The sequence below is a fragment of the Ranitomeya variabilis genome, chromosome 2 (assembly GCF_051348905.1).
Source record: "Ranitomeya variabilis isolate aRanVar5 chromosome 2, aRanVar5.hap1, whole genome shotgun sequence".
NCBI classification, from domain to species: domain Eukaryota; kingdom Metazoa; phylum Chordata; class Amphibia; order Anura; family Dendrobatidae; genus Ranitomeya; species Ranitomeya variabilis.
Window position 1 is genome coordinate 486,134,163 of NC_135233.1, and position 25,086 is coordinate 486,159,248.

A 25,086-nucleotide genomic window follows, 5' to 3' on the forward strand; every position below is an offset into this window, starting at 1 on the left:
TTAGGTTTAGTAGCAAAATGTCTAAACTTTCTTCTCTTTACAATAAACCAATGAAACAAGAACAATATAAATTTCTCAACACAACCAACAAGTGATTTCTCCAAATTCAGCACAATATGCTACTTATACCGACTACTGCAATCTCAGAAATATTTACCTCCTACATGACAGACCTCTTTGGTGCTTAATAGAGCCTTTCTGGCTGTTATGACCTGCTGCAAACATGATGCACTGCTAGACACCAGCTTCTGGCAGCGTTCCTGAGGGATCTTAGCCCATTCCTCATGGCCAATGGCCTACAGTTCAGTAATATTCTTGGGTTATCCACCAGTTACCCACCAGTCACAGCTCTCTTGGGCCACTTCCTTCTGCTGTTTTCCAAGTCAGGTTTTACATGTTGCCCAGCATGTTTCACTGACGAGTTTAGTTATGATTTGGAGTGCTCCAGCATCTATTGTCTAAGAGGAAATGTTTCTTCTTGTGGAGAGTACCAAGCTGGCAAAAGTAGAATTACCATATTTTCCATGCAATGCTCCTCTGAGAATCAAGATATACAAATGACGTCTTCAGAGAGGAAGAGGACTACAACTTTAGTGCCACCTATTGCAGATAGCAATGCCACAAGTCAATATCAACCCTTTATCAAGTATTCTTGACTCATCAAGAAAGTGTTAGAAAAGTTTATGACACTATAAGACAGTAAAGGCATTGGATGTTCCTATTGATACAACCGGAAATATACTTCATAAATTCAAAGTTAAGGTACCGTGACTGCACTACCTTAATGTAGCAAAAAGAGGAAGCAGTCAACGGGTGCCGCCAGATTGCTGAGGATCCAGGTGGTCAAAAGCCCACTGGTGACTGTAAAACACGTGCACCAAGATTTGATGTCAGCAGGCTCTAAGGTTTCAGTTTCCACAGTAAAGTGCATACTGAATGCTGAAGGGTTCCATGATCATACTCCATGACATACTGTACATCTCTACCGACCCAAAAGCCCAAGAAACATTTGCTTCAATATGTTCAAAACCAAATAAATAAGTCAACAAAGTTTTGAGATTCTATTCTGCTGAGGGATTAAACAAAATTGGAACTATTAGGACCTATGCATTAGCGATAGGTCTAGTGGAAGAAGAATAAAGTAAAAATAAAAAGAACAACCTTCCTTCAATGAAGCATGGTAGTGGCTCTCTGATATTAACAGTGTAGCATGGTGGTGGCTCAGTGACACCTACAGTGAAACATGGTGGCTTGGTGTTGCCTACTGTGAAGCATGACAGTGGATGGGTTATGTTCTGGGGCTGTTTTGTCTCCTCTGGCACAAGAGACCTGCAGTATGTGGAGGGCGAGATGCATTCAATCAAGTATCAGAACTCCCAGGAGAAAAGGTCATGACTTTCATCCTACAATGGTTTGGTTAAAGAAGTCCTAAAGAAGTCCTGGAAGTTTCTGGAGTGGTTGTTACAGTTGCCTGACTTGAATCCCATAGAAAATCTTTGGTGGGGACTTGAAGAAGGTGGTTCCATCACAAAAAACAAGAATATTAGTGAACTGGAAGCAATTAGAGGAATAGGATCCTTAGGGATGATGCCAAAAGCTGGTGTCTGGCTATGCATCATGTTTGAAGCAGGGAATAACAGTAAAAAATGCTCTAAGGACTAAAGACACTTTTAAAGAGGCAGTTTTTTAATTTTAAGCCTGCAGTAGTCTTTTGAGGTGGCATTTTTTGTTGAATTTCGAGAAACCGCTTGTTATATTAGTTGTGTTCAGCTATTTATGTTGCTCTTGTTCCATTATTTCAGAAAATTTGACAATTTTGCTAAATAAACCTAATTTTCAATGTCAATGCAGATTAAATATTTTTGATTGCAAATGTACTAGTCATGTACCTACATCTACCGTATATTTACTGCTAGAAGGACTGATATATAAAAGGAATACGTGAATAAATTAGTAAAGAGCTCCTCTTCCCTAGATTGGTTGGACTCCCACCTGTTGGTGACTCTTGAGATTAGAATTGGGGAACATTGGTTTAGACCAGTGTTTCCCAAACTCCAGTCCTCAAGGCCCCCCTAGATCATGTTTCAGGATTTCGATAGTATTCCACAGGTTGGAAAATTCCTGATGCCTGCTCTGGATGATACTTCCATCACCTGTGCAATACTAAGGAAATCCTGGAAACATGACATTTTGGGGTCTGTAAGGACTGGGGTTTGGGAAACACTGGTGTAGATTTAGCACTTTGCTTCCCATGCCACTTCTGTGGCCATCTTGGAAGCAGGTGGAATGGAAAACCAATCTGAGCTAAAGAGGCTGCGGGAGGAAAATGGTGCACACAAGTTATGGTAATAATTTAGAGAAAAAATTAGTCTCTTTTTAGTCTCAGGTTGGAGGGTCGCTTTAAACGGGTAATTCCACAATCCCAATATTGAACAATATAGTTGATAAGTTGCTGATTGCTAGGGGTCTCACTATTGGCACCCTACGATCTAAGAATGTGGATCCCGGAACCCCTGTCTGAAAATGGAGCCGTTGAGCATGTGTGCCTCCGCTCTATATAATGTCTGTGGAGCAGACAGATATGTATTACGGTATTTTGGTATTACATTAGTATTATTTTCTTTATTTCAAGAAAATACGTTCTAATAAGTTGACATGCAGCTCGAATTAAGACAACCCTTGTCCTTGACCCATGAGTGACCCTCTGCCTAACACTACACAGATAGAGCTAAAATCCCTCTGCACACATCCTCCTTTACCAAGATAGTCGCTGTCACAATATAATCATGAAATAAACATCGGTGGACTATATTATACTACGGAAGTGAAAGAGGAACAAGACCGTTACAAGTGGTAGATGCATATTTTATCCCATTGATACAATTTTCCTTGTGGTGAAGATTATTAGTCCACCCAAGAGAAAATAGACACAGCTGACTATAATAACTAAACGTTTGGTAGAATATTGAATATGGTGGCTATAGATGAAGCGTTTGTTTTAGAAATGTCTCCCGGGCTCTTATGTGTAAGAATTAAATCAGTGTTTTAGAAAAGAGTTGGTGGAGGTCATATGAATTATTGTATGCTAGGTGTTTCTACTAATGATATTCTGCCAATTGTGAGTGTTAGGCTACTTTCACACTAGCGTCGTGCACTGCACGTCGCTATGTGTCGTTTTCTAGAAAAAATGCATCCTGCAAAAGTGCTTGCAGGATGCGTTTTTTCTCCATTGACTTGCATTAGTGACGCAGTGCGACGGTTGCGTCGTGTTGCGTCGGACCATCACCACCAAAAAACGTTGCATGTAACGTTTTTTGGTGCATCGTGTCCAGCATTTCCGACCACGCATGCGCGGCCGGAACTCCACCCCCGCCTCCCCGCACCTCACAATGGGGCAGCGGATGCGTTGAAAACCAGCATCCGCTGCCCCCGTTGTGCGGCGCTTCCACAGTATGCGTTGGTGCGCCGCAACGTCGCATTGCGACGTGCAGTGCACGACGCTAATGTGAAAGTAGCCTTAGAAGTCAGTTTCTTAATGAATTTGGATAGCTTGGTTGATTGGTTCATTAAATGTGGTGTCATAAATAGCTCAAAGATATCATTTGGCATTTTGGTTTTCTCAACGGCTATTGAATTTTTGTTTTGCTCCTTGGTCAAAATCAAGAACTTGGAGCTCCTTGTAGATGCTAAAGATGGGGGCCCCAAACATTGCTTTATGAACCTGTCTGACGGATTGGGCTACCCATATGTCTCCTCAAAAAGGTTCTCTGCTTGAAACATTAGAATTCTGTAATGGTACAACAGTACTCTCAGTATGGGTGAGCAGAGCTATCCAGGCAGGGTGCCATAACTACATGTCCTCCTTCACTGCAATATTCAGGCACTGCTCCTCTGTAGGACACATCTATGGACAAAGAACTATTCACAGATGTCTTATTTGGGCCATTTAAGATTGCGGGTAACACCCACACACATTTTCTGAGCTAAACATTTTGACATGCCCTCGCCCACTCCTCTTGACTAACTAATCAGGGGACTTCAAGGGGTTTTCCCATTAAGAAAAGTTCATAATAATCAACAGATCTGGGAATAAAAATAAGTTCCACAAGTGGATGTGTTTAAAAACAATGTTCCTGTGCTGGGATAATCTTATAAATGTGTGACCATGCAGGAACTTGGTCTAATCGCACTACATCTCCTGGGCATGGGAGGAAGGAAAAAAAGAGTGTACTGCCATTACAGCAGGGGATCACAGCTGATTCTTTTTGGAGTAAAACATTTCCCCACCTGTTTTTAAACAATATTTTACCTCAAAGAAAGAATCGGCTGCGATCCCATGCTGTCCTGTCTGTATCCTATCTTTTGTGTTCTCCCCTGCCCAGGAGCTGTGGTATGATCAGACCATGTTCCTGCACGGTCAGACCCGACCATTACACAGTACACAGCAGGGGCACATTTATAAGATTATCTCTGCACAGGAACATTTTTTTTAAATACACCCAATTGTGGAAGTTATTATTGTTCCAAGATCTATTGATTAAAATGTACTTTTGTTCGTGGAGCACAAGAGAAAGATACTTCCATAATCTCTCTAATATCTGATCCATCGACAGGCATGATCTGACTAAAGCCTCATTCAGCGATATTTCACGTATGCAAACAAGGTCAGAGTTTCATCAGAGTTTGGTCAGTGTCAGATTTCTCTGGTTAAAAAATAACTGATGAGGTTTCTCCAGCTCCTCCTATAAAGCAGTCCGTGAAAAATAGACAGCACGTAGATGGTATCCAAGTGCTGTCCAATTTTATTGCGGATACATAAACTTGCATTGGTGAGTTTGATCCAACACTTGGATCAATATGAGACAAGTCTCCATGCTTTCGTGCAGACTGGTCGGTCCAGGGGCGTAACAACCGCGGTCGCAGGGGTCGCAGCTGCGACCGGGCCCGGAGTGCTAGGGGCCCGCTCAGTCCAGCAAACAAGTAGCACTAGCCGGGAAACTCAGCAGACAAGTCACGCACCCTGCTGTCCACGCCCACAACGGCCAGCTTCTCCACTTCCAGCGGTGTGAGGCGAGTGGGCGTGTCCGTGAGTGGGTGTGTCTGTGAAGGACATGTGACCTAGCGTGTCACTGAAGCTTGAGAGATGGAGGGGAAACAACAAACCCGAGGAGGCTGCAGCAGCTGTCACAGAGTCCGGGTGTGGCGTGAAGGCAGCAGCTGGTGAGTCAGGCGGCTGTAAAGTGCTGATGTGCGACCAGTGTGCTGCTTACACCTATCACACACACACACCTACACCTGTTCTGTGCGCACAGGACCTGTGATGAGGTCACAGGAGGGGAGGAGTCAGGGGTCACATGATCAGTGGCCTCTGTGTATGCAGGTGTACAGAGCGGAGCCGTGTATGAGTGTAGTGGAGCAATGTGTACGAGGTGTACGGAGCGGAGTCAGGTGTGTACGAGGTGTACAAAACTGAGCCGAGTGTGAAAGAGGTGAGCGGAGTCGTGTATGTATGGGGTGTATGGAGTGGTGCTGCGTGTTTACGAGGTGTATGGAGCGGAGCCGCTTGTGTAGAGGTGTGCGGAGCCGCGTGTGTACGGGGTGGACGGAGTGGAGCTGTGTGTGTATGGAGTTTACGGAGCGAAGCCGCGTGTGTATGGAATGTACGGAGCGGAGCCGCGTGTGTATGGAGTGTACGGAGCGGAGCCGCGTGTGTATGGAGTGAACGGAGCGGAGCCGCATGTGTATGGAGTGTACGGAGTGGAGCCGCGTGTGTACGGAGCGGAGCCGCGTGTGTATGGAGTGTACGGAGTGGATCCGCGTGTGTATGAGGTGTACGGAGCAGATCCGCGGGTGTAAGGAGCGGAGTCGCATGTGTACAAGGTGTACGGAGCAGAGCCGTGTGTGTACGGGGTTCACGGAGCGAAGCCGTGTGTATACGGGCTGTAAACTTCCGAGTCGGGAAGAATGGTACACGGCTGTGGGCAGAGCCCAGCATGTGCACTGTGGGGGAGTATTGGGTGTACTCGCCAGCGTCAGAATGTGCAGTGCGTATGCTCCGGAGCCGACCAGTACACCCAATACACCCCCACACTGCACAGGTCCGGAAATGACGTACTGCAGCGTCATACCAGGAAGAAACAGCACACAGATTTCAAACCCCGGGAGTGCGCTTGGAATTAGAGCGAGGAAGGACATGAACGCCCAGAGTCTGCACTTCCGAAGACATCACCATAATTAGTATAGGGACTTGTTAGTTATAAAATCATTTTTCTCAGCGATTACAGGGCAGTATTAGGTTAGACTATACAACAAAGCAACAAAACTACAGTGTGTGAAATGAATAGGGAAAATGTGAATTTCGGTGGGAAATATTTTGGCGCGGGGGGGGGCCCCATTTGAAAGTTCGCATCGGGGCCCCTCACTTTGTAGTTACGCCACTGGGTCGGTCCAAAGAAAAATTGGAAGTGCAGACTACCCCATTGATTCAAATGATATACGTGAAAAACATGGATAGCACTCGTACAAGAAAAACGGATTTCTGAAGGAGCTCGTAAGACAGAAGACAGAAATTTTGTGACATTTCAGGGATAACATAGCATTAAAAAATATTGCCCCTTTGGTTTCTCCTTGCCAGACTTGTCTCGACTGATTGACTGGTCTCTTTGCAGATTGGGAAATACCTTTCAATTAAGCTGATCCAGGTGGACCCAACCGATGGGATGCAGCTTCTCCCATGGTTTGGACTGTTTTACTACCTATGTTTTCTCAGTTCTCCTTTTCACCCAAAAGTTTATTTGCCATTGCTACTAAAAGTGACCTAAAAATAATTCTGCCCTCACAATACCACCATTCAGTGCCCACATAATAATGCCATAGGATGCCTATGTACTAAAAGGTTAATAAATAGATATACTGTATAATAATAATAATAATAATAATAATAATACTGTACCTGGTGGCTGTGGGCAACTTTTCATGCTTCTTTCTCACTTAAAAAAAGGAGTTTCTTAAGAAATTACTGTTTCCACCACCTAATAAGGACAGTGCCTCCTTTATGGTATCTATATATCCTATACTGGCATATTGTGAGGGGTCGGTTGTCTTTTTGCGACAATTTCATGTTATTCTTAGTAGATTTACTCCCATTACAAGAGGTATTCTACCTTCCAAGGAGGACTATGGATGATAAATCTAAATCTTCACTGCCACACTCGAAGACATGGCAGAAGATTACTGCAGTCTACTGTATACTATAGAGCTCAAAAGAGAGCTGCACTAATGTACGAAGATGGGACCATTTTACAGAAATATCATTGGCATCATAGCAAAAACAAAATATTTCCTAGAATTCCTCATCATAGTAATATAGTAACATAGTTAGTAAGGCCAAAAAAAGACATTTGTCCATCCAGTTCAGCCTATATTCCATCATAATAAGGCTACTTTCACACTATCATCGGGCTCGGCCCGTCGCGGTGCGTCGGGCCGAGGTCACCGACGCTAGCGTTGTCTCCGCCGCACAAAGGGGGCAGTGGATGCATTTTTCCAGCGCATCCGCTGCCCCATTGTGAGGTGCGGGGAGGTGGGGGCGGAGTTCCGGCCGCGCATGCGCGGTCGGAAAAAGCGGACCGTCAGGAGCAAAAAACGTTACGTTTTTGCTCCCGACGGCTCCCCACAACACGGCGCAACCGTCGCACGACGGTTGCGACGTGTGTCAATGCGTCGCAAATGCGTCGCTAATGTTAGTCAATACAGAAAAAACGCATCCTGCAAGCACTTTTGCAGGATGCGTTTTTTTCGGCAAAACGACGCATTGCGACGTATTGCAGTTAACGCCAGTGTGAAAGTAGCCTAAATCCCCAGATCTACGTCCTTCTACAGAACCTAATAACTGTAAGATACAATATTGTTCTGCTCCAGGAAGACATCCAGGCCTCTCTTGAACCCCTCGGCTGAGTTCACCATCACCACCTCCTCAGGCAAGCAATTCCAGATTCTCACTGCCCTAACAGTAAAGAATCCTCTTCTATGTTGGTGGAAAAACCTTCTCTCCTCCAGACGCAAAGAATGCCCCCTTGTGCCCGTCACCTTCCTTGGTATAAACAGATCCTCAGCGAGATATTTGTATTGTCCCCTTATATACTTATACATGGTTATTAGATCGCCCCTCAGTCGTCTTTTTTCTAGACTAAATAATCCTAATTTCGCTAATCTATCTGGGTATTGTAGTTCTCCCATCCCCTTTATTAATTTTGTTGCCCTCCTTTGTACTCTCTCTAGTTCCATTATATCCTTCCTGAGCACCGGTGCCCAAAACTGGACACAACTAGGGATTTGTACAGAGGCAGTATAATGCTCTCATCATGTGTATCCAGACCTCTTTTAATGCACCCCATGATCCTGTTTGCCTTGGCAGCTGCTGCCTGGCACTGGCTGCTCCAGGTAAGTTTATCATTAACTAGGATCCCCAAGTCCTTCTCCCTGTCAGATTTACCCAGTGGTTTCCCGTTCAGTGTGTAATGGTGATATTGATTCCTTCTTCCCATGTGTATAACCTTACATTTATCATTGTTAAACCTCATCTGCCACCTTTCAGCCCAAGTTTCCAACTTATCCAGATTCTTCTGTAGCAGAATACTATCTTCTCTTGTATTAACTGCTTTACATAGTTTTGTATCATCTGCAAATATCAATATTTTACTGTGTAAACCTTCTACCACCTTCTGTGATAATGTAGATTCCGTAAAGCACCACTTCAGCGTTTTTTTGTTGTTGCAATTTTTCCCCTATTCCCGCCGCTGTCTTCACCTTCTACACAGTGTGCAGAATTATTAGGCAAGTTGTATTTTGATCACATGATACTTTTTATACATGTTGTCCTACTCCAAGCTGTTCAGGCTTGAGAGCCAACTACCAATTAAGTAAATCAGGTGATGTGCATCTCTGTAATGAGGAGGGGCGTTGTCTAATGACATCAAAACCCTATATAAGGTGTGCTTAATTATTAGGCAACTGTTGTGAAATTGGATTTTGGGCTCCCCCGGTGGCCACTGGTGGAATTGAACTGGTGTGCATCATCCCCTCTGTTCACCTGTTTCCATCAGGATGTGGGAGTCGCTATTTAACCTTGCTCCTCTGTCACTTCCATGCCGGTCAACATTGTAATCAGAAGCCTTTCTGTGCATGTTCCTGCTGCTAGACAACTCCCAGCTAAGTTGGACTTTAGTCCTCGTTTGTTTTTGCATTTTGTTCCAGTTCACAGCTGTAGTTTCGTTTCTGTGTCTGGAAAGCTCTTGTGATCTGAAATTGCCACTCTGATGTTATGAGTTAATACTAGAGTCTTAAAGTAATTTCAGGATGGTATTTTGATAGGGTTTTCAGCTGACCATGAAAGTGCCCTTTCTGTCTTCCTGCTATCTAGTAAGCGGACCTCAATTTTGCTAAACCTATTTTCATACTACGTTTGTCATTTCATCTAAAATCACCGCCAATATATGTGGGGGCCTCTGTCTGCCTATCGGGGAAATTTCTCTAGAGGTGAGCCAGGACTATATTTTCCTCTGCCAGGATTAGTTAGTCCTCCGGCCGGCGCTGGGCGTCTAGGGATAAAAAACGTAGGCAACGCTACCCGGCTACTGTTAGTTGTGCGGCAGGTTTAGTTCATGGTCAGTTTAGTTTCCATCCTTCCAAGAGCTAGTACTTATGTTTGCTGGGCTATGTTCTCTTGCCATTGAGAACCATAACAGTTTGACCGGACCAAAAAGGGTTAAATTAATTGACAGAGAAAGGAGAGAAAAGAGAAGTCTGCTGAAGATTTTTTTTTTTTTTCCCTTCCCTTCAGTTCTGAGTGTGCTTGTAATTGAATCTCTTGCCAGTCTGCCTATATTGCAGCCTTTCTCTCTCTATCCTTCTAATCCTGGAATGGCTCTGTGTTCACCTGTTTAAAATGGATATTCAGAGTTTAGCTGCAGGTTTGAATAATCTCACCACGAAAGTTCAAAATTTACAAGATTTTGTTGTTCATGTTCCTATATCTGAACCTAGAATTCCTTTGCCTGAATTTTTCTCGGGGAATAGATCTTGCTTTCAAAATTTCAAAAATAATTGCAAGTTGTTTTTGTCCCTGAAATCTCGCTCTGCTGGAGATCCTGCTCAGCAGGTCAGGATTGTGATTTCCTTGCTCCGGGGCGACCCTCAGGATTGGGCTTTTGCATTGGCTCCAGGGGATCCTGCGTTGCTCAATGTGGATGCGTTTTTTCTGGCCTTGGGGTTGCTTTATGAGGAACCTCAGTTAGAGCTTCAGGCGGAAAAGGCCTTGATGTCCCTATCTCAGGGGCAAGACGAAGCTGAAATATACTGCCAGAAATTCCGTAAATGGGCTGTGCTTACTCAGTGGAATGAGTGCGCCCTGGCGGCGAATTTCAGAGAGGGTCTCTCTGATGCCATTAAGGATGTTATGGTGGGGTTCCCTGTGCCTGCGGGTCTGAATGAGTCCATGACAATGGCTATCCAGATCGATAGGCGTCTGCGGGAGCGCAAACCTGTGCACCATTTGGCGGTGTCTACTGAGAAGACGCCAGAGAATATGCAATGTGATAGAATTCTGTCCAGAAGTGAACGGCAGAATTTAAGACGAAAAAATGGGTTGTGCTTCTATTGCGGTGATTCAACTCATGTTATATCAGCATGCTCTAAGCGTACTAAGAAGCTTGATAAGTCTGTTTCAATTGGCACTTTACAGTCTAAGTTTATTCTATCTGTGACCCTGATTTGTTCTTTATCATCTATTACCGCGGATGCCTATGTCGACTCTGGCGCCGCTTTGAGTCTTATGGATTGGTCCTTTGCCAAACGCTGTGGGTATGATTTGGAGCCTCTTGAAACTCCTATACCCCTGAAGGGGATTGACTCCACCCCATTGGCTAGTAATAAACCACAATACTGGACACAAGTAACTATGCGGATTAATCCGGATCATCAGGAGATTATTCGCTTTCTTGTGCTGTATAACCTACATGATGTGTTGGTGCTTGGATTGCCATGGCTGCAATCTCATAACCCAGTCCTTGACTGGAAAGCTATGTCTGTGTTAAGCTGGGGATGTAAGGGGACGCATGGGGACGTACCTGTGGTTTCCATTTCATCATCTATTCCCTCTGAGATTCCTGAATTCTTGACTGAATATCGTGACGTTTTTGAAGAACCTAAGCTTGGTTCATTACCTCAGCACCGGGAGTGCGATTGTGCCATAGATTTGATTCCGGGTAGTAAATACCCTAAGGGTCGTTTATTTAATCTGTCTGTGCCTGAACATGCTGCTATGCGAGAATATATAAAGGAGTCCTTGGAAAAGGGACATATTCGTCCTTCGTCATCTCCCTTAGGAGCCGGTTTTTTCTTTGTGGCTAAGAAAGATGGCTCTTTAAGACCGTGTATTGATTATCGGCTTTTGAATAAAATCACGGTTAAATATCAATATCCGTTGCCACTGCTGACTGATTTGTTTGCTCGCATAAAGGGGGCCAAGTGGTTCTCTAAGATAGATCTCCGTGGGGCGTATAATTTGGTGCGAATTAAGCAGGGGGATGAGTGGAAGACCGCATTTAATACGCCCGAGGGCCACTTTGAGTATTTGGTGATGCCTTTTGGTCTTTCAAATGCCCCTTCAGTCTTTCAGTCCTTTATGCATGACATTTTCCGTGATTATTTGGATAAATTTATGATTGTGTATCTGGATGATATTTTGATTTTTTCGGATGACTGGGACTCTCATGTCCAGCAGGTCAGGAGGGTTTTTCAGGTTTTGCGGTCTAATTCCTTGTGTGTGAAGGGTTCTAAGTGCGTTTTTGGGGTACAAAAGATTTCCTTTTTGGGATATATTTTTTCCCCCTCTTCCATCGAGATGGATCCTGTCAAGGTTCAGGCTATTTGTGATTGGACGCAACCCTCTTCTCTTAAGAGTCTTCAGAAATTTTTGGGCTTTGCTAACTTTTATCGTCGATTTATTGCTGGTTTTTCTGATGTTGTTAAACCATTGACTGATTTGACTAAGAAGGGTGCTGATGTTGCTGATTGGTCCCCTGCTGCTGTGGAGGCCTTTCGGGAGCTTAAGCGCCGCTTTTCTTCCGCCCCTGTGTTGCGTCAGCCTGATGTTGCTCTTCCTTTTCAGGTTGAGGTCGACGCTTCTGAAATCGGAGCTGGGGCAGTTTTGTCGCAGAGAAGTTCCGATTGTTCCGTGATGAGACCTTGTGCCTTTTTCTCGCGTAAATTTTCGCCCGCCGAGCGGAATTATGATGTTGGGAATCGGGAGCTTTTGGCCATGAAGTGGGCTTTTGAGGAGTGGCGTCATTGGCTTGAGGGGGCTAGACATCAGGTGGTGGTATTGACTGACCACAAAAATCTAATTTATCTTGAGTCCGCCAGACGCCTGAATCCTAGACAGGCGCGCTGGTCGTTGTTTTTCTCTCGGTTTAATTTTGTGGTGTCCTACCTGCCGGGTTCTAAGAATGTTAAGGCGGATGCCCTTTCTAGGAGTTTTGAGCCTGACTCCCCTGGTAATTCTGAACCTACAGGTATCCTTAAGGATGGAGTGATATTGTCTGCCGTTTCTCCAGACCTGCGGCGGGCCTTGCAGGAGTTTCAGGCGGATAGACCTGATCGTTGCCCACCTGGTAGACTGTTTGTTCCTGATGATTGGACCAGTAAAGTCATTTCTGAGGTTCATTCTTCTGCGTTGACAGGTCATCCTGGAATCTTTGGTACCAGGGATTTGGTGGCAAGGTCCTTCTGGTGGCCTTCCCTGTCTCGAGATGTGCGAGGCTTTGTGCAGTCTTGTGACGTTTGTGCTCGGGCCAAGCCTTGTTGTTCTCGGCCTAGTGGATTGTTGTTGCCCTTGCCTATCCCGAAGAGGCCCTGGACGCACATCTCTATGGATTTTATTTCGGATCTTCCTGTTTCTCAGAAGATGTCTGTCATCTGGGTGGTGTGTGACCGTTTCTCTAAGATGGTCCATTTGGTTCCCCTGCCTAAGTTGCCTTCTTCTTCCGAGTTGGTTCCTCTGTTTTTTCAAAATGTGGTCCATTTGCATGGTATTCCGGAGAATATCGTTTCTGACAGAGGAACCCAATTCGTGTCTAGATTTTGGCGAGCATTCTGTGCTAGGATGGGCATAGATTTGTCTTTCTCGTCTGCTTTCCATCCTCAGACTAATGGCCAGACCGAGCGGACGAATCAGACCTTGGAGACATATTTGAGGTGTTTTGTGTCTGCAGATCAGGATGATTGGGTTGCTTTTTTGCCTTTAGCGGAGTTTGCCCTCAATAATCGGGCCAGCTCTGCCACCTTGGTGTCTCCTTTTTTCTGTAATTCGGGGTTTCATCCTCGATTTTCTTCTGGTCAGGTGGAATCTTCGGATTGTCCTGGAGTGGATGCTGTGGTGGAGAGGTTGCATCAGATTTGGGGGCAGGTAGTGGACAATTTGAAGTTGTCCCAGGAGAAGACTCAGCTTTTTGCCAACCGCCGGCGTCGGGTTGGTCCTCGGCTTTGTGTTGGGGACTTGGTGTGGTTGTCTTCTCGTTTTGTCCCTATGAGGGTTTCTTCTCCTAAGTTTAAGCCTCGGTTCATCGGCCCGTACAAGATATTGGAGATTCTTAACCCTGTGTCCTTCCGTTTGGACCTCCCTGCATCTTTTTCTATTCATAATGTTTTTCATCGGTCATTGTTGCGCAGGTATGAGGTACCGGTTGTGCCTTCCGTTGAGCCTCCTGCTCCGGTGTTGGTTGAGGGCGAGTTGGAGTACGTTGTGGAAAAAATCTTGGACTCCCGTGTTTCCAGACGGAAACTCCAGTATCTGGTCAAATGGAAGGGATACGGTCAGGAGGATAATTCTTGGGTGACTGCCTCTGATGTTCATGCCTCCGATCTGGTCCGTGCCTTTCATAGGGCTCATCCTGATCGCCCTGGTGGTTCTGGTGAGGGTTCGGTGCCCCCTCCTTGAGGGGGGGGTACTGTTGTGAAATTGGATTTTGGGCTCCCCCGGTGGCCACTGGTGGAATTGAACTGGTGTGCATCATCCCCTCTGTTCACCTGTTTCCATCAGGATGTGGGAGTCGCTATTTAACCTTGCTCCTCTGTCACTTCCATGCCGGTCAACATTGTAATCAGAAGCCTTTCTGTGCATGTTCCTGCTGCTAGACAACTCCCAGCTAAGTTGGACTTTAGTCCTCGTTTGTTTTTGCATTTTGTTCCAGTTCACAGCTGTAGTTTCGTTTCTGTGTCTGGAAAGCTCTTGTGATCTGAAATTGCCACTCTGATGTTATGAGTTAATACTAGAGTCTTAAAGTAATTTCAGGATGGTATTTTGATAGGGTTTTCAGCTGACCATGAAAGTGCCCTTTCTGTCTTCCTGCTATCTAGTAAGCGGACCTCAATTTTGCTAAACCTATTTTCATACTACGTTTGTCATTTCATCTAAAATCACCGCCAATATATGTGGGGGCCTCTGTCTGCCTATCGGGGAAATTTCTCTAGAGGTGAGCCAGGACTATATTTTCCTCTGCCAGGATTAGTTAGTCCTCCGGCCGGCGCTGGGCGTCTAGGGATAAAAAACGTAGGCAACGCTACCCGGCTACTGTTAGTTGTGCGGCAGGTTTAGTTCATGGTCAGTTTAGTTTCCATCCTTCCAAGAGCTAGTACTTATGTTTGCTGGGCTATGTTCTCTTGCCATTGAGAACCATAACAGGCAACTTCCTTTCCTTTCCAAAATGGGTCAGAGATTTGACAGGCTCTGAAAAGTCCACATTGTGAGATGTCTTGCAGAGGGATGAGGCAGTCTTGAAATTGCCAAACTTTTGAAGCGTGATCACCGAACAATCAAGCGATTCATTGCAAATACCCAACAGGGTCGCAAGAAGCGTGTTGGGCAAAAAAGGCGCAAAATAACTGCCCATGAATTGAGGAAAATCAAGCGTGAAGCTGCCAAGATGCCATTTGCCACCAGTTTTGCCATATTTCAGAGCTGCAACGTTACTGGAGTAACAAAAAGCACAAGGTGTGCGATACTCAGGGACATGGCCAAGGTAAGGAAGGCTGAAAAACGACCACCTTTGAACAAGAAACATAAGATAAAACGTCAAGACTGGGCCAAGAAATATCTTAAGACTGACTTTTCAAAGGTTTTATGGACTGGTGAAATGAGTGACTCTTGATGGCCCAGATGGATGGGCCAGAGGCTGGATCAGTAAAGGGCAGAGAGCTCCACTCCGACTCAGACGCCAGCAAGGTGGAGGTGGGGTACTGGTATGGGCTGGTATCATCAAAGATGAACTTGTGGGACCTTTTCGGGTTGAGGATGGAGTGAAGCTCAACTCACAGACCTAATGCCAGTTTCTGGAAGACAACTTCTTCAAGCAGTGGTACAGGAAGAAGTCGGTATCGTTCAAGAAAAACATGATTTTCATGCAGGACAATGCTCCATCACATGCCTCCAACTACTCCACAGCTTGGCTGGCCAGTAAAGGTCTCAAAGAGGAGAAAATAATGACCTGGCCCCCTTGTTCACCTGATCTGAACCCCATAGAGAACCTGTGGTCCCTCATAAAATGTGAGATCTACAGGGAGGGAAAACAGTCCACCTCTCGGAACAGTGTCTGGGAGGCTGTGGTGGCTGCTGCACGCAATGTTGGTCGTAAACAGATCAAGCAACTGACAGAATCTATGGATGGAAGGCTGCTGAGTGTCATCATAAAGAAAGGTGGCTATATTGGTCACTCATTTTTTGGGGTTTTGTTTTTGCATGTCAGAAATGTTTATTTCTAAATTTTGTGCAGTTATATTGGTTTACCTGGTGAAAATAAACAAGTGAGATGAGAATATATTTGGTTTTTATTAAGTTGCCTAATAATTCTGCACAGTAATAGTTACCTGCACAAACAGATATCCTCCTAAGATAGCCAAATCTACAAAAAAAACCACCCCAACTTCCAAAAATATTAAGCTTTGATATTTATGAGTCTTTGGGGTTGATTGAGAACATAGTTGTTGATCAATAATAAAAATAATCCTCTAAAATACAACTTGCCTAATAATTCTGCACACAGTGTATTGCCACTGTTCCCGTCCGTCTCCAGCACGTTCCGACTTGCTGGACCGCTCCAGTGTTTGCAGGACCGAGCCAGAAGTCACTTTTCAATGCAGCTTCATGCTGGCTCTTATACACTGTGAGAGCTTGTGACTATTACTTTTGACCAGTCTAAAGTTGCGGTCACAAGATGGCACCACGGGACTGGATCGGCGCCGATAAAAGGTGGAGACGGGTAAATACTATAGGCAGGGACATTAGATTAGAAGTACAACTCCAGTGCTGAAAAAAAACACTACAGTAGTATGGTGCTTTAATTTCCTTGGATTAAAAGGAATCTGTCACTAGATTTTTAACACTTAATCTGAGAGCAGCTTAATTTTGAAACAGAGACCCTGATTTGTCACTTACATGGCTGCTTGCTGTTTTTTTTTTTTTTTATAAAATCACAGTTTTATCAGCAGGAGATTATCACTAGAGAGCTAGTAAACCTGCTGCTATGTAGTCCTCTATATTCATGAGCCCTGTATAACCATGCCTTCAGCACTGATTTGTGTACACTGTGTATAGGCAAAAAGCTGCCAGAGGTGTGGGTGGGATTATACAGAGCTCTGCCTTCACAGAACTGCTAGATCTGCAGCAGATAGAAAAGTTATTGTATAACAATGACAACAAGCAGCCCAGTAAGTGATACATCATCAGACTCAGGGTCTCTCTCTCTACATTATGAAGCTCTTACATGGGGTAGCAAAAAACAGGTGCCATATTCCCTTTAATTATTCTGTTACTATAATAATGTCATTGCACACATTCTATTATGAAACAAAGATGTCTAGAATATCCTGTTATTTTCTAATTTCTTTGTGAAGTTAGTGAGCGTTCACACACTAAGCACAACATCCCTCCTGCTATATAAGCACCCACATCCTGAAAATACACATCCTCAATTGTGTCATTAATAGTTCTCAATGCTACTGCAGGAGTTTGAGGCAGAGCAGGGGAGCGCTGAACTGAAATAGGGGGCACTAAATTCAAGCAGGGGTGCACTGAACTAAAGCAAGGGTGCGTTAAACTGAAACAGGTGCATTAAAATAAAGGAGGAGCGCACTAAACATAAGCAAAGGAGCACTTAATTGAAGCAGGGGTACGGTAAACAGAAGAATGGGAGAAGTAAACTAAAGCATATGTGCGCCAAAGTAAAGCAAAGGAACACTAAACTGAAGCAGAGGAACACTAAAATGATGCAGGAGGGGCACTAAACTGAAGCACAAGGAGCACTAAACTGAAGCATGAGGAGCACTAAACTGAAGCACGAGAAGCACTAAACTGAAGCACGAGGAGCACTAAACTGAAGCATGAGGAGCACTAAACTGAAGCACGAGAAGCACTAAACTGAAGCACGAGGAGCACTAGACTGAAGCACGAGGAGCACTAAACTGAAGCACAAGGAGCACTAAACTGAAGCACGAGGAGCACTAAACTGAAGCAGGGGAACACTAAACTGAAGCAGGAGGAGAACTAAACTGAAGCAGGGGAACACTAAACTGAAGCAGAAGGAGCACTAAACTGAAGCAGGGGAACACTAAACTGAGGCAGGGTAACACTAAACTGAAGCAGGGGAACACTGAATTAAAGCAGAGGAACACTAAACTGAGGCAGGGGAACACTAAACTGAGGCAGCGGAACACTAAACTGAAGCAGGGGGACACTAAACTGAAGCAGGAGCACTAAACTGAAGCAGGGGAACACTAAACTGAAGCAGGAGGAGCACTAAACTGAAGCAGGGGAACACTAAACTGAAGCAGGGGAACACTAAACTGAAGCAGGGGAACACTAAACTGAAGCAGGGGAACACTAAACTGAAGCAGAGGAACACTAAACTGAGGCAGGGGATTACTAAACTGAAGCAGGGGAACACTAAACTGAGGCAGGGAACACTAAACTGAAGCAGAGGTACACTAAACTGAGGCAGGGGAACACTAAACTGAAGCAGAGGAACACTAAACTGAGGCAGGGAACACTAAACTGAAGCAGAGGAACACTAAACTGAAGCAGGAGGAGTACTAATCTGAAGCAGGGGGAGCACTAAACTGAAGCAGGGGGACACTAAACTGAAGCAGGAGGAGCACTAAACTGAAGCGGGGGAACACTAAACTGAAGCGGGGAACACTAAACTGAAGCAGGGGAACACTAAACTGAAGCAGGGGAACACTAAACTGAAGCAGGGGAACACTAAACTGAAGCAGGGGAACACTAAACTGAAGCAGAGGAACATTGAATTAAAGCAGAGATGATAAATGCTGCAGCCAAATCGTCTCACGCGGCACCTCTTGTCCTGCCAGTGTACCTGAACCAGATATTTAGCAGAGTTAACAAGATCCACATGGAGATGACACTTGTGCATCCTTACTTCAGCCATACATACTGCCTGGTGTCATGACACCCAGAGACCTTGTCATGCTTTCTACACTGAAGATTATACACATTAGGTGGTTAGCATTGTTGCTTTGCAGCACTGGGGTCCTGGGTTCAGATCCAACCAAGAACAACTTCTGCAATGAGTTTGTATGTTCTCCCTGTGCTTGCGTGTAGTCCGGTTTCCTTCCACACTCCAAAAATGTGATGTCCATGGTCTGTGGTCCAGGTCAGTGATCTCTGGTCATAGACTGGAGTTGCGTGAATTTCTTGAGCTTCCGGGATCCTAGGCTTGGTTTGTGATTAGACGGGCCGGCGAGACTTAAACAGTGCACCCCAGGCCACATAGATAATGTTACACCATCAAATACCGCTCGGGGGAACCTGCAAGCTCCAAACATTGGCAGAGCTCCTGGCCATGGTCAGAGAGCATTAAACTGGATCGTGGACTAGGGTCGTGCAAAGGAATCCACTCACTCTGCTCAGAGGCAAAACCAAACAATAGATTTCCTTAAAAAGATATATTCAACAAATTCCTTCTTCTGTCTTAATATTTTACATTCTAGAGAAAATCTCAGGTGGCTACCTCTCTATAAGGCCGGCGTCACACTTGGCGTAAGACAATACGCCACGTATTATACGTCCGTACTACGGCCGTAATACGGAGAAATGTTCCCAAAATAGTGATCCGTAGTCAGGGTGTGTCAGCGTATTTTGCGCATGGCATCCTCCGTATGTAATCCGTATGGCATCCGTACTGCGAGATTTTCGCGCAGGCTTGCAAAACCGACATCTAATGGATTTATGTGCTCAAATGTTCATTAAAACATATATACAGTATATATATATATATATATATATATATATATATATATATATGTCATTGAGACACATATATATATATTCTGTATTTAGATTTCATTCAGCGCGATATCTGTTAACAGCCGGTAAATCAATTGCCGGCTTTTCATTTCTCCTGCACAAACCCGACAGGATATGAGACATGGTTTACATACAGTAAACCATCTCATATCCCCTTTTTTTTTGCATATTCCACACTACTAATGTTAGTAGTGTGTATGTGCAAAATTTCAGCGCTGTAGCTGCTGAAATAAAGGGTTAAATGGCGGAAAAAATTGGCGTGGGCTCCCGCGCAATTTTCTCCGCCAGAGTGGTAAAGCCAGTGACTGAGGGCAGATATTAATAGCCAGGAGAGGGTCCATGGTTATTGGCCCCCCCTGGCTAAAAACATCTGCCCCCAGCCACCCCAGAAAAGGCACATCTGGAAGATGCGCCTATTCTGGCACTTGGCCACTCTCTTCCCACTCCCTGTAGCGGTGGGATATGGGGTAATGAAGGGTTAATGCCACCTTGCTATTGTAAGGTGACATTAAGCCAGATTAATAATGGAGAGGCGTCAATTATGTCACCTATCCATTATTAATCCAATTGTTGGAAAGGGTTAAAAAACACACACATTATTAAAAAGGATTTTAATGAAATAAACACAGCGGTTGTTGTAATAATTTATTGTTCTCGCAATCCATTTCCAGGCCCTCGCTTGGCAAAATAATAAACACACAATATACATACCTTCTGATGTCCTATCACGTCCCACGAGGTAATCCATCTGAAGGGGTTAACTAATATTACAGGCACGAGCTGCGATAAACCACTCGCTCGTGCCTGTAATCCCCGGGTGCTGAAAGGCTGAAAGGAAAGCTGGATCTGTACTTACATTGAGTCGCGGTGATGCGCCCCTGCTGGATGTTCTCATGAACTGCAGCCTGGGAACTTTTTCCCACGCTCCAGGTCATATGAGGACATCCACCAGGGGGCGCCTCACCGCGACTGAAGGAAATGTAGGTCAATGACCTACATTTCATTCATTCGCCGGGGGATTACAGACACGAGCACCGCTGCATTTGCAGGGCTCCTGCCTGTAATATTAGTTAACCCCTTCAGATGGATTACATCGTGGGACGTGATCTGACATCAGAAGGTATGTATATTGTGCGTTTATTATTTTGCCAAGCGAGGGTTTGCAAATGGATTGCGAGAACAATAAATTATTACAACAACCGCTGTGTTTATTTCATTAAAATCCTTTTTAATCATGTGTGTGTGTGTTTTTTAACCCTTTCCTACAATTGGATTAATAATGGATAGGTGTCATAATTGACGCCTCTCCACTATTAATCTGGCTTAATATCACCTTACAATAGCAAGGTGGCATTAACCCTTCATTACCCCATATCCCACCGCTACAGGGAGTGGGAAGAGAGTGGCCACGTGCCAGAATAGGTGCATCTTCCAGATGTGCCTTTTCTGGGGTGGCTGGGGGCAGATGTTTTTAGCCACGGGGGGGGGGGGAAATAACCATAGACCCTCTCCTGGCTATTAATATCTGCCCTCAGTCACTGGCTTTACCACTCTGGCGGAGAAAATTGCGCGGGAGCCCACGCCAATTTTTTCCGCCATTTAACCCTTTATTTTAGCAGCTACAGCGCTGAAATTTTGCACATACACACTACTAACATTAGTAGTGTGGAATATGCAAAAAAAATGGGGATATGAGATGGTTTACTGTATGTAAACCATGTCTCATATCATGTCGGGTTTGTGCAGGAGAAATGAAAAGCCGGCAATTGAATTACCGACTTTTCACTAACACCGCTGCGTATTTCTCGCAAGTCACACTGCTGGTCCGTGTGGAATCCGTATTTTTCTCGCCCCCATAGACTTTCATTAGCGATTTTTTTGCGCAATACGCTGACAAACGCAGCATGCTGCGATTTTGTACGGCCGTAGAAAGCCGTATAATACTGAACCGTAATATACGGCTAATAGGAGCAGCCCCATTGAGAATAATTGTGCCGTATGTAATGCGAGTTTTACGGACATAGTTTCTGCGCTCTTACGTCCGTAAAACTCGCCAGTGTGACGCCGGCCTTAATCTGAAAACAATTTACCTATATTGCTTATGATGTCGTATAGTCAAAATAACAAAGTCAGTTCTCTAATGACGTAAAGGGTAAAAGCGCTGAGGTTTAATTCAAAATTGCATCAGAACTTCTCTAGGCGCTTCCTACAAGGTCTTAAACCCACAACACATTTCATGCATTTTTAGAGATTATCATTCCTTTGTCTATAATATACCAGTGCTTTTAATACTCCACAGCTCCTCAACAATTCATTCCTTTTTTATAAAATACACCTTTTTTTTATTCAATGCCCTTTATTATATACACCAAATCCTAAGAAGTAAGTACAAAATGTGATACAAACTCATAAAACAAATAAGTCTCCGGGGCTTGAAGAGCTCATTAATGAGTACTAGACTATCTCTCCATTTCTTTGTAATTTCTTTAATTTGGCTATACTGTAACCACAGGTTTATACCCTAAAGAAATGCTCCAGGCCACAATTGTTAGAATTCTTTAAGACAATTTGTCACCACCTAATCTGAGCTCAGGATAATGTAGAGACAGAGACCCTGATTCCAGCGATGTGTCACTTACTGAGCTGCTTCCTGTAGTTTTGATAAAATCAGTGTTTTATCAGTAAGAGATTATCATTAGAGGTCTAGTCAACCTGCTGCCAAGTAGTCCTCCATGTTCATGAGCTCTTTATAACCCCACCCCCACCACTGATTGGCAGCTTTCTGCCTATGCACAGTGTGCACAGGAAACTGCCAATCAGTGGTGTGGGCGGGGTTATACAGAGCTCAGCATTCAGAGCACTGCTAGATCTGCAGCAGAGAAAACAGGGATTTTATCAACACTGCAGGAAGCAGCCTAGTAAGTGATACATCGATGGAATCGGGGTCTTTATTCTTTGTCAGATGGTGACAAATTCCCTTCAAGCTACGAAAAGATAATTCCTAAGACTTTACTCGGTTTAGGAATCATTGTGAGTTAGCAGGTGAAGAGGCAGGCGCACTAATTCCTACCTTTTCATAAGGCTCACTCCTATCACCATTCATTGTTCAATATCACTCCTTAAAGGGGTTCTCCAGTCTGAACAGAAAAGTCTGCAATCACTCTATGCGACTGCTGAATTATGACAATGTGCAATGTGCTCACCGTCACAATATTCCCCTGTATTCCCTGTTTGCGTGGACGGGCACATGACTGAATGCATACAGTGTGATTGGAATACTTGCGGTCATATGCAGACTAGACTTTCCCCCACCGGAACATTGAGAAGCAGAAGAAAGTCTAGTCTGAAAATCTCATGCATGTGGACACGTGACCTCAGACCTGCATAGGGATCACACGCATGTACCATTACATTATTCTCTAACACCAGAAATGGCATTGCAGCTAGGGACCGTAAACCATATCGAGCCATCTTATGTGCAGCTACCACTTCTATAGCTGAATGGTGGAGAACATCTGACATCTTATGGGGGCTAGATATTATTAGAAGAGATGAATGAGAGAAATGTAGAAGAATGGGGAAATGTATTCACTTATGAAAATGATGGAGGAACTCCGCATTTGGCTGACTATCTGTTTGAATATTTCTAATCTCCTATTACTCAACTTTCCAGAAAGATGGTTGCAAGTTATTACTGTATGGGAAGGACACAAAAAAGAAATGAGAAGACATTGGTGTCACCAATGTAGTTTATACACTAGAAGAGCACGCTGTGATCTATTTCCAAAACGTTTTTGTGTCATTATTTCATATATACTGTACAATGACTCTGCTCCTGATGATTGTATTGTACCCATATAATGCTTTCCTCAATTTTAATTTTGGAACTTATCAAGCCAGACATGTCACTCGAAGCGAGGAACACCAAGCTACGACCTGTCTACTCTGGACACATCATACGAAGAGAGCGATCACTGGAGAAGACATAATGGTCAGAAGAATAGAAGAAACAAGGAGAAGAGGAAGACGAGCAACCCAATGGCTTGATACAAGCAAAGAAACGGCGGAGAAGACCCTGGTGGACCTATCTAGGCTAAGATCTTCTAAGATCGATCTTCCTACAGATTACTTATTCATCAAGCCACCATGACTTCAGAGTCCGTTGAAAAACAAAAATGTAAAAAAAATACTTTACTTGGAATACAAATAAAGATCTATGGAAAAATGAATATCCATCACCCACCGTCAAAAGCCCAAAGAAAGAATGAATCTATTTGGCTGTGGGTAATGTAAGGTCCACAATAAGTCACGTCTGGCAGAGAAGTTGCCTGCTGACGCACTTGGTGACATTGTTTACATGCAGCTATGACAATCTAACAGTGGGGGGCGCCTCGTTAGTAAGATTATTTTAGGTTAATAAGCTTTCTTATACAATTATGAAATAAACAGAATATCATACAATTGTGGAGCCCCTGATCATTAAGAAAGAAAATAAAGGAATCATGAGAAAACAAATATATGGAAGTAAATTGTTTAGATTTTAGCCTGCAACTTGTAGATGAAAAACAGGTGTAAATTCTATTGTGTATCCAACCCTCCATCGCACCATACATTCCAGAGTGATGTCACTGCAGGCGTACCATCTGGACATCATGGTACAATGGATCCTTAGTGTTACCACCATGATCAGAAGTTGGCACGAGCCTCATTATCTGTACAATGACAAAGGCCCATACTCTCCAGTTAGGAGACATTTGCGAGAAGTGGCGCTAAACTCCCAGTCCACCAATATTCAGCACCGAGCACTAGTTACTATCACTACAATGTTACTATGAATTGCCAATTATTTAGATTTTACCTGCCAATCATTTTTTGGGGTTCATTTTGACTTCTATGCGATGTTAGACTACGGGGTAAATTTTCAATTTTGAGTAAAATTCAGATCAATCGGCTGATTCTGATTGTTATGAGAAATAAGTAACTTTGTTTGTTTATTTATAGATTTGTTTCCTGTTTTTGTTTGATTTATGTCGCTACAATGTAAAATCTTTGGGGACTTTCCCACCACTTGTTAGCTGCTTTGTTTGACTAGTGACAGGGAGGGGTGCCATGGTGGGACGCTTCCCCCTCCCTCCCCACAAGCCCACCTAGCACAGATCCCCCACTGCACCACGTGGGCTTGGGGGGTCCATATATAGAGCTGTTGTTTTCTAACCAGCTGCCTCCTATCCGCCAACATGTATAGAATTTTTTCCAATCTGCACCTGCCTTGATCAATCTCCTTTAGCGAATGCAACATTTTCATACATTGGCAGAATATGTATACATTGTAGCTGCAGAGGCACATTAGGGGGCTCTACACAACAAGCCAGGAGCCCACCCCTGTGAGATGCTCACATCCAAACATGTAGGAGGCTGTAGATAAATGCAGCACATCCTCTACACATCCGCAGCCTGCACAACAGACACTCACCCAGAAGATGAAGTTGAAGACAAAGAGCATGTATTTAATACATTTGGTGCATCCTTCTACCCCCATGGCGACTGCTTCAGGGTCCGTTATCTGGGCTGCAAAGAGGATCACAAATGAGGGACTGGAGAAGAAGGAGGGAGCAGACAGAGCCCAGGCCTCCTCCCCATGCTGCACTTAGTGCCACTCCTCCTGCGCCCCCTCCTCTATGTCAGGGAGGGCGATTGCAAGGAGGATGTGG

General features: G+C 44.4%; 1 protein-coding gene across 1 annotated transcript in view; it reads right to left on the bottom strand.

The window, feature by feature from the left end:
• CD81 (CD81 molecule) overlaps positions 1-25,005 on the bottom strand; it is a 57,983-nt gene extending 32,978 nt beyond the window's left edge. Inside the window, exon 1 of the mRNA XM_077287870.1 lies at positions 24,849-25,005. Within this exon, the coding sequence (XP_077143985.1) occupies positions 24,849-24,914 (66 nt within the window). The 5' untranslated portion in view covers positions 24,915-25,005. The remainder of the gene's footprint in view (positions 1-24,848) is intronic.
• Between the last annotated feature and the right edge of the window lie 81 nt (positions 25,006-25,086).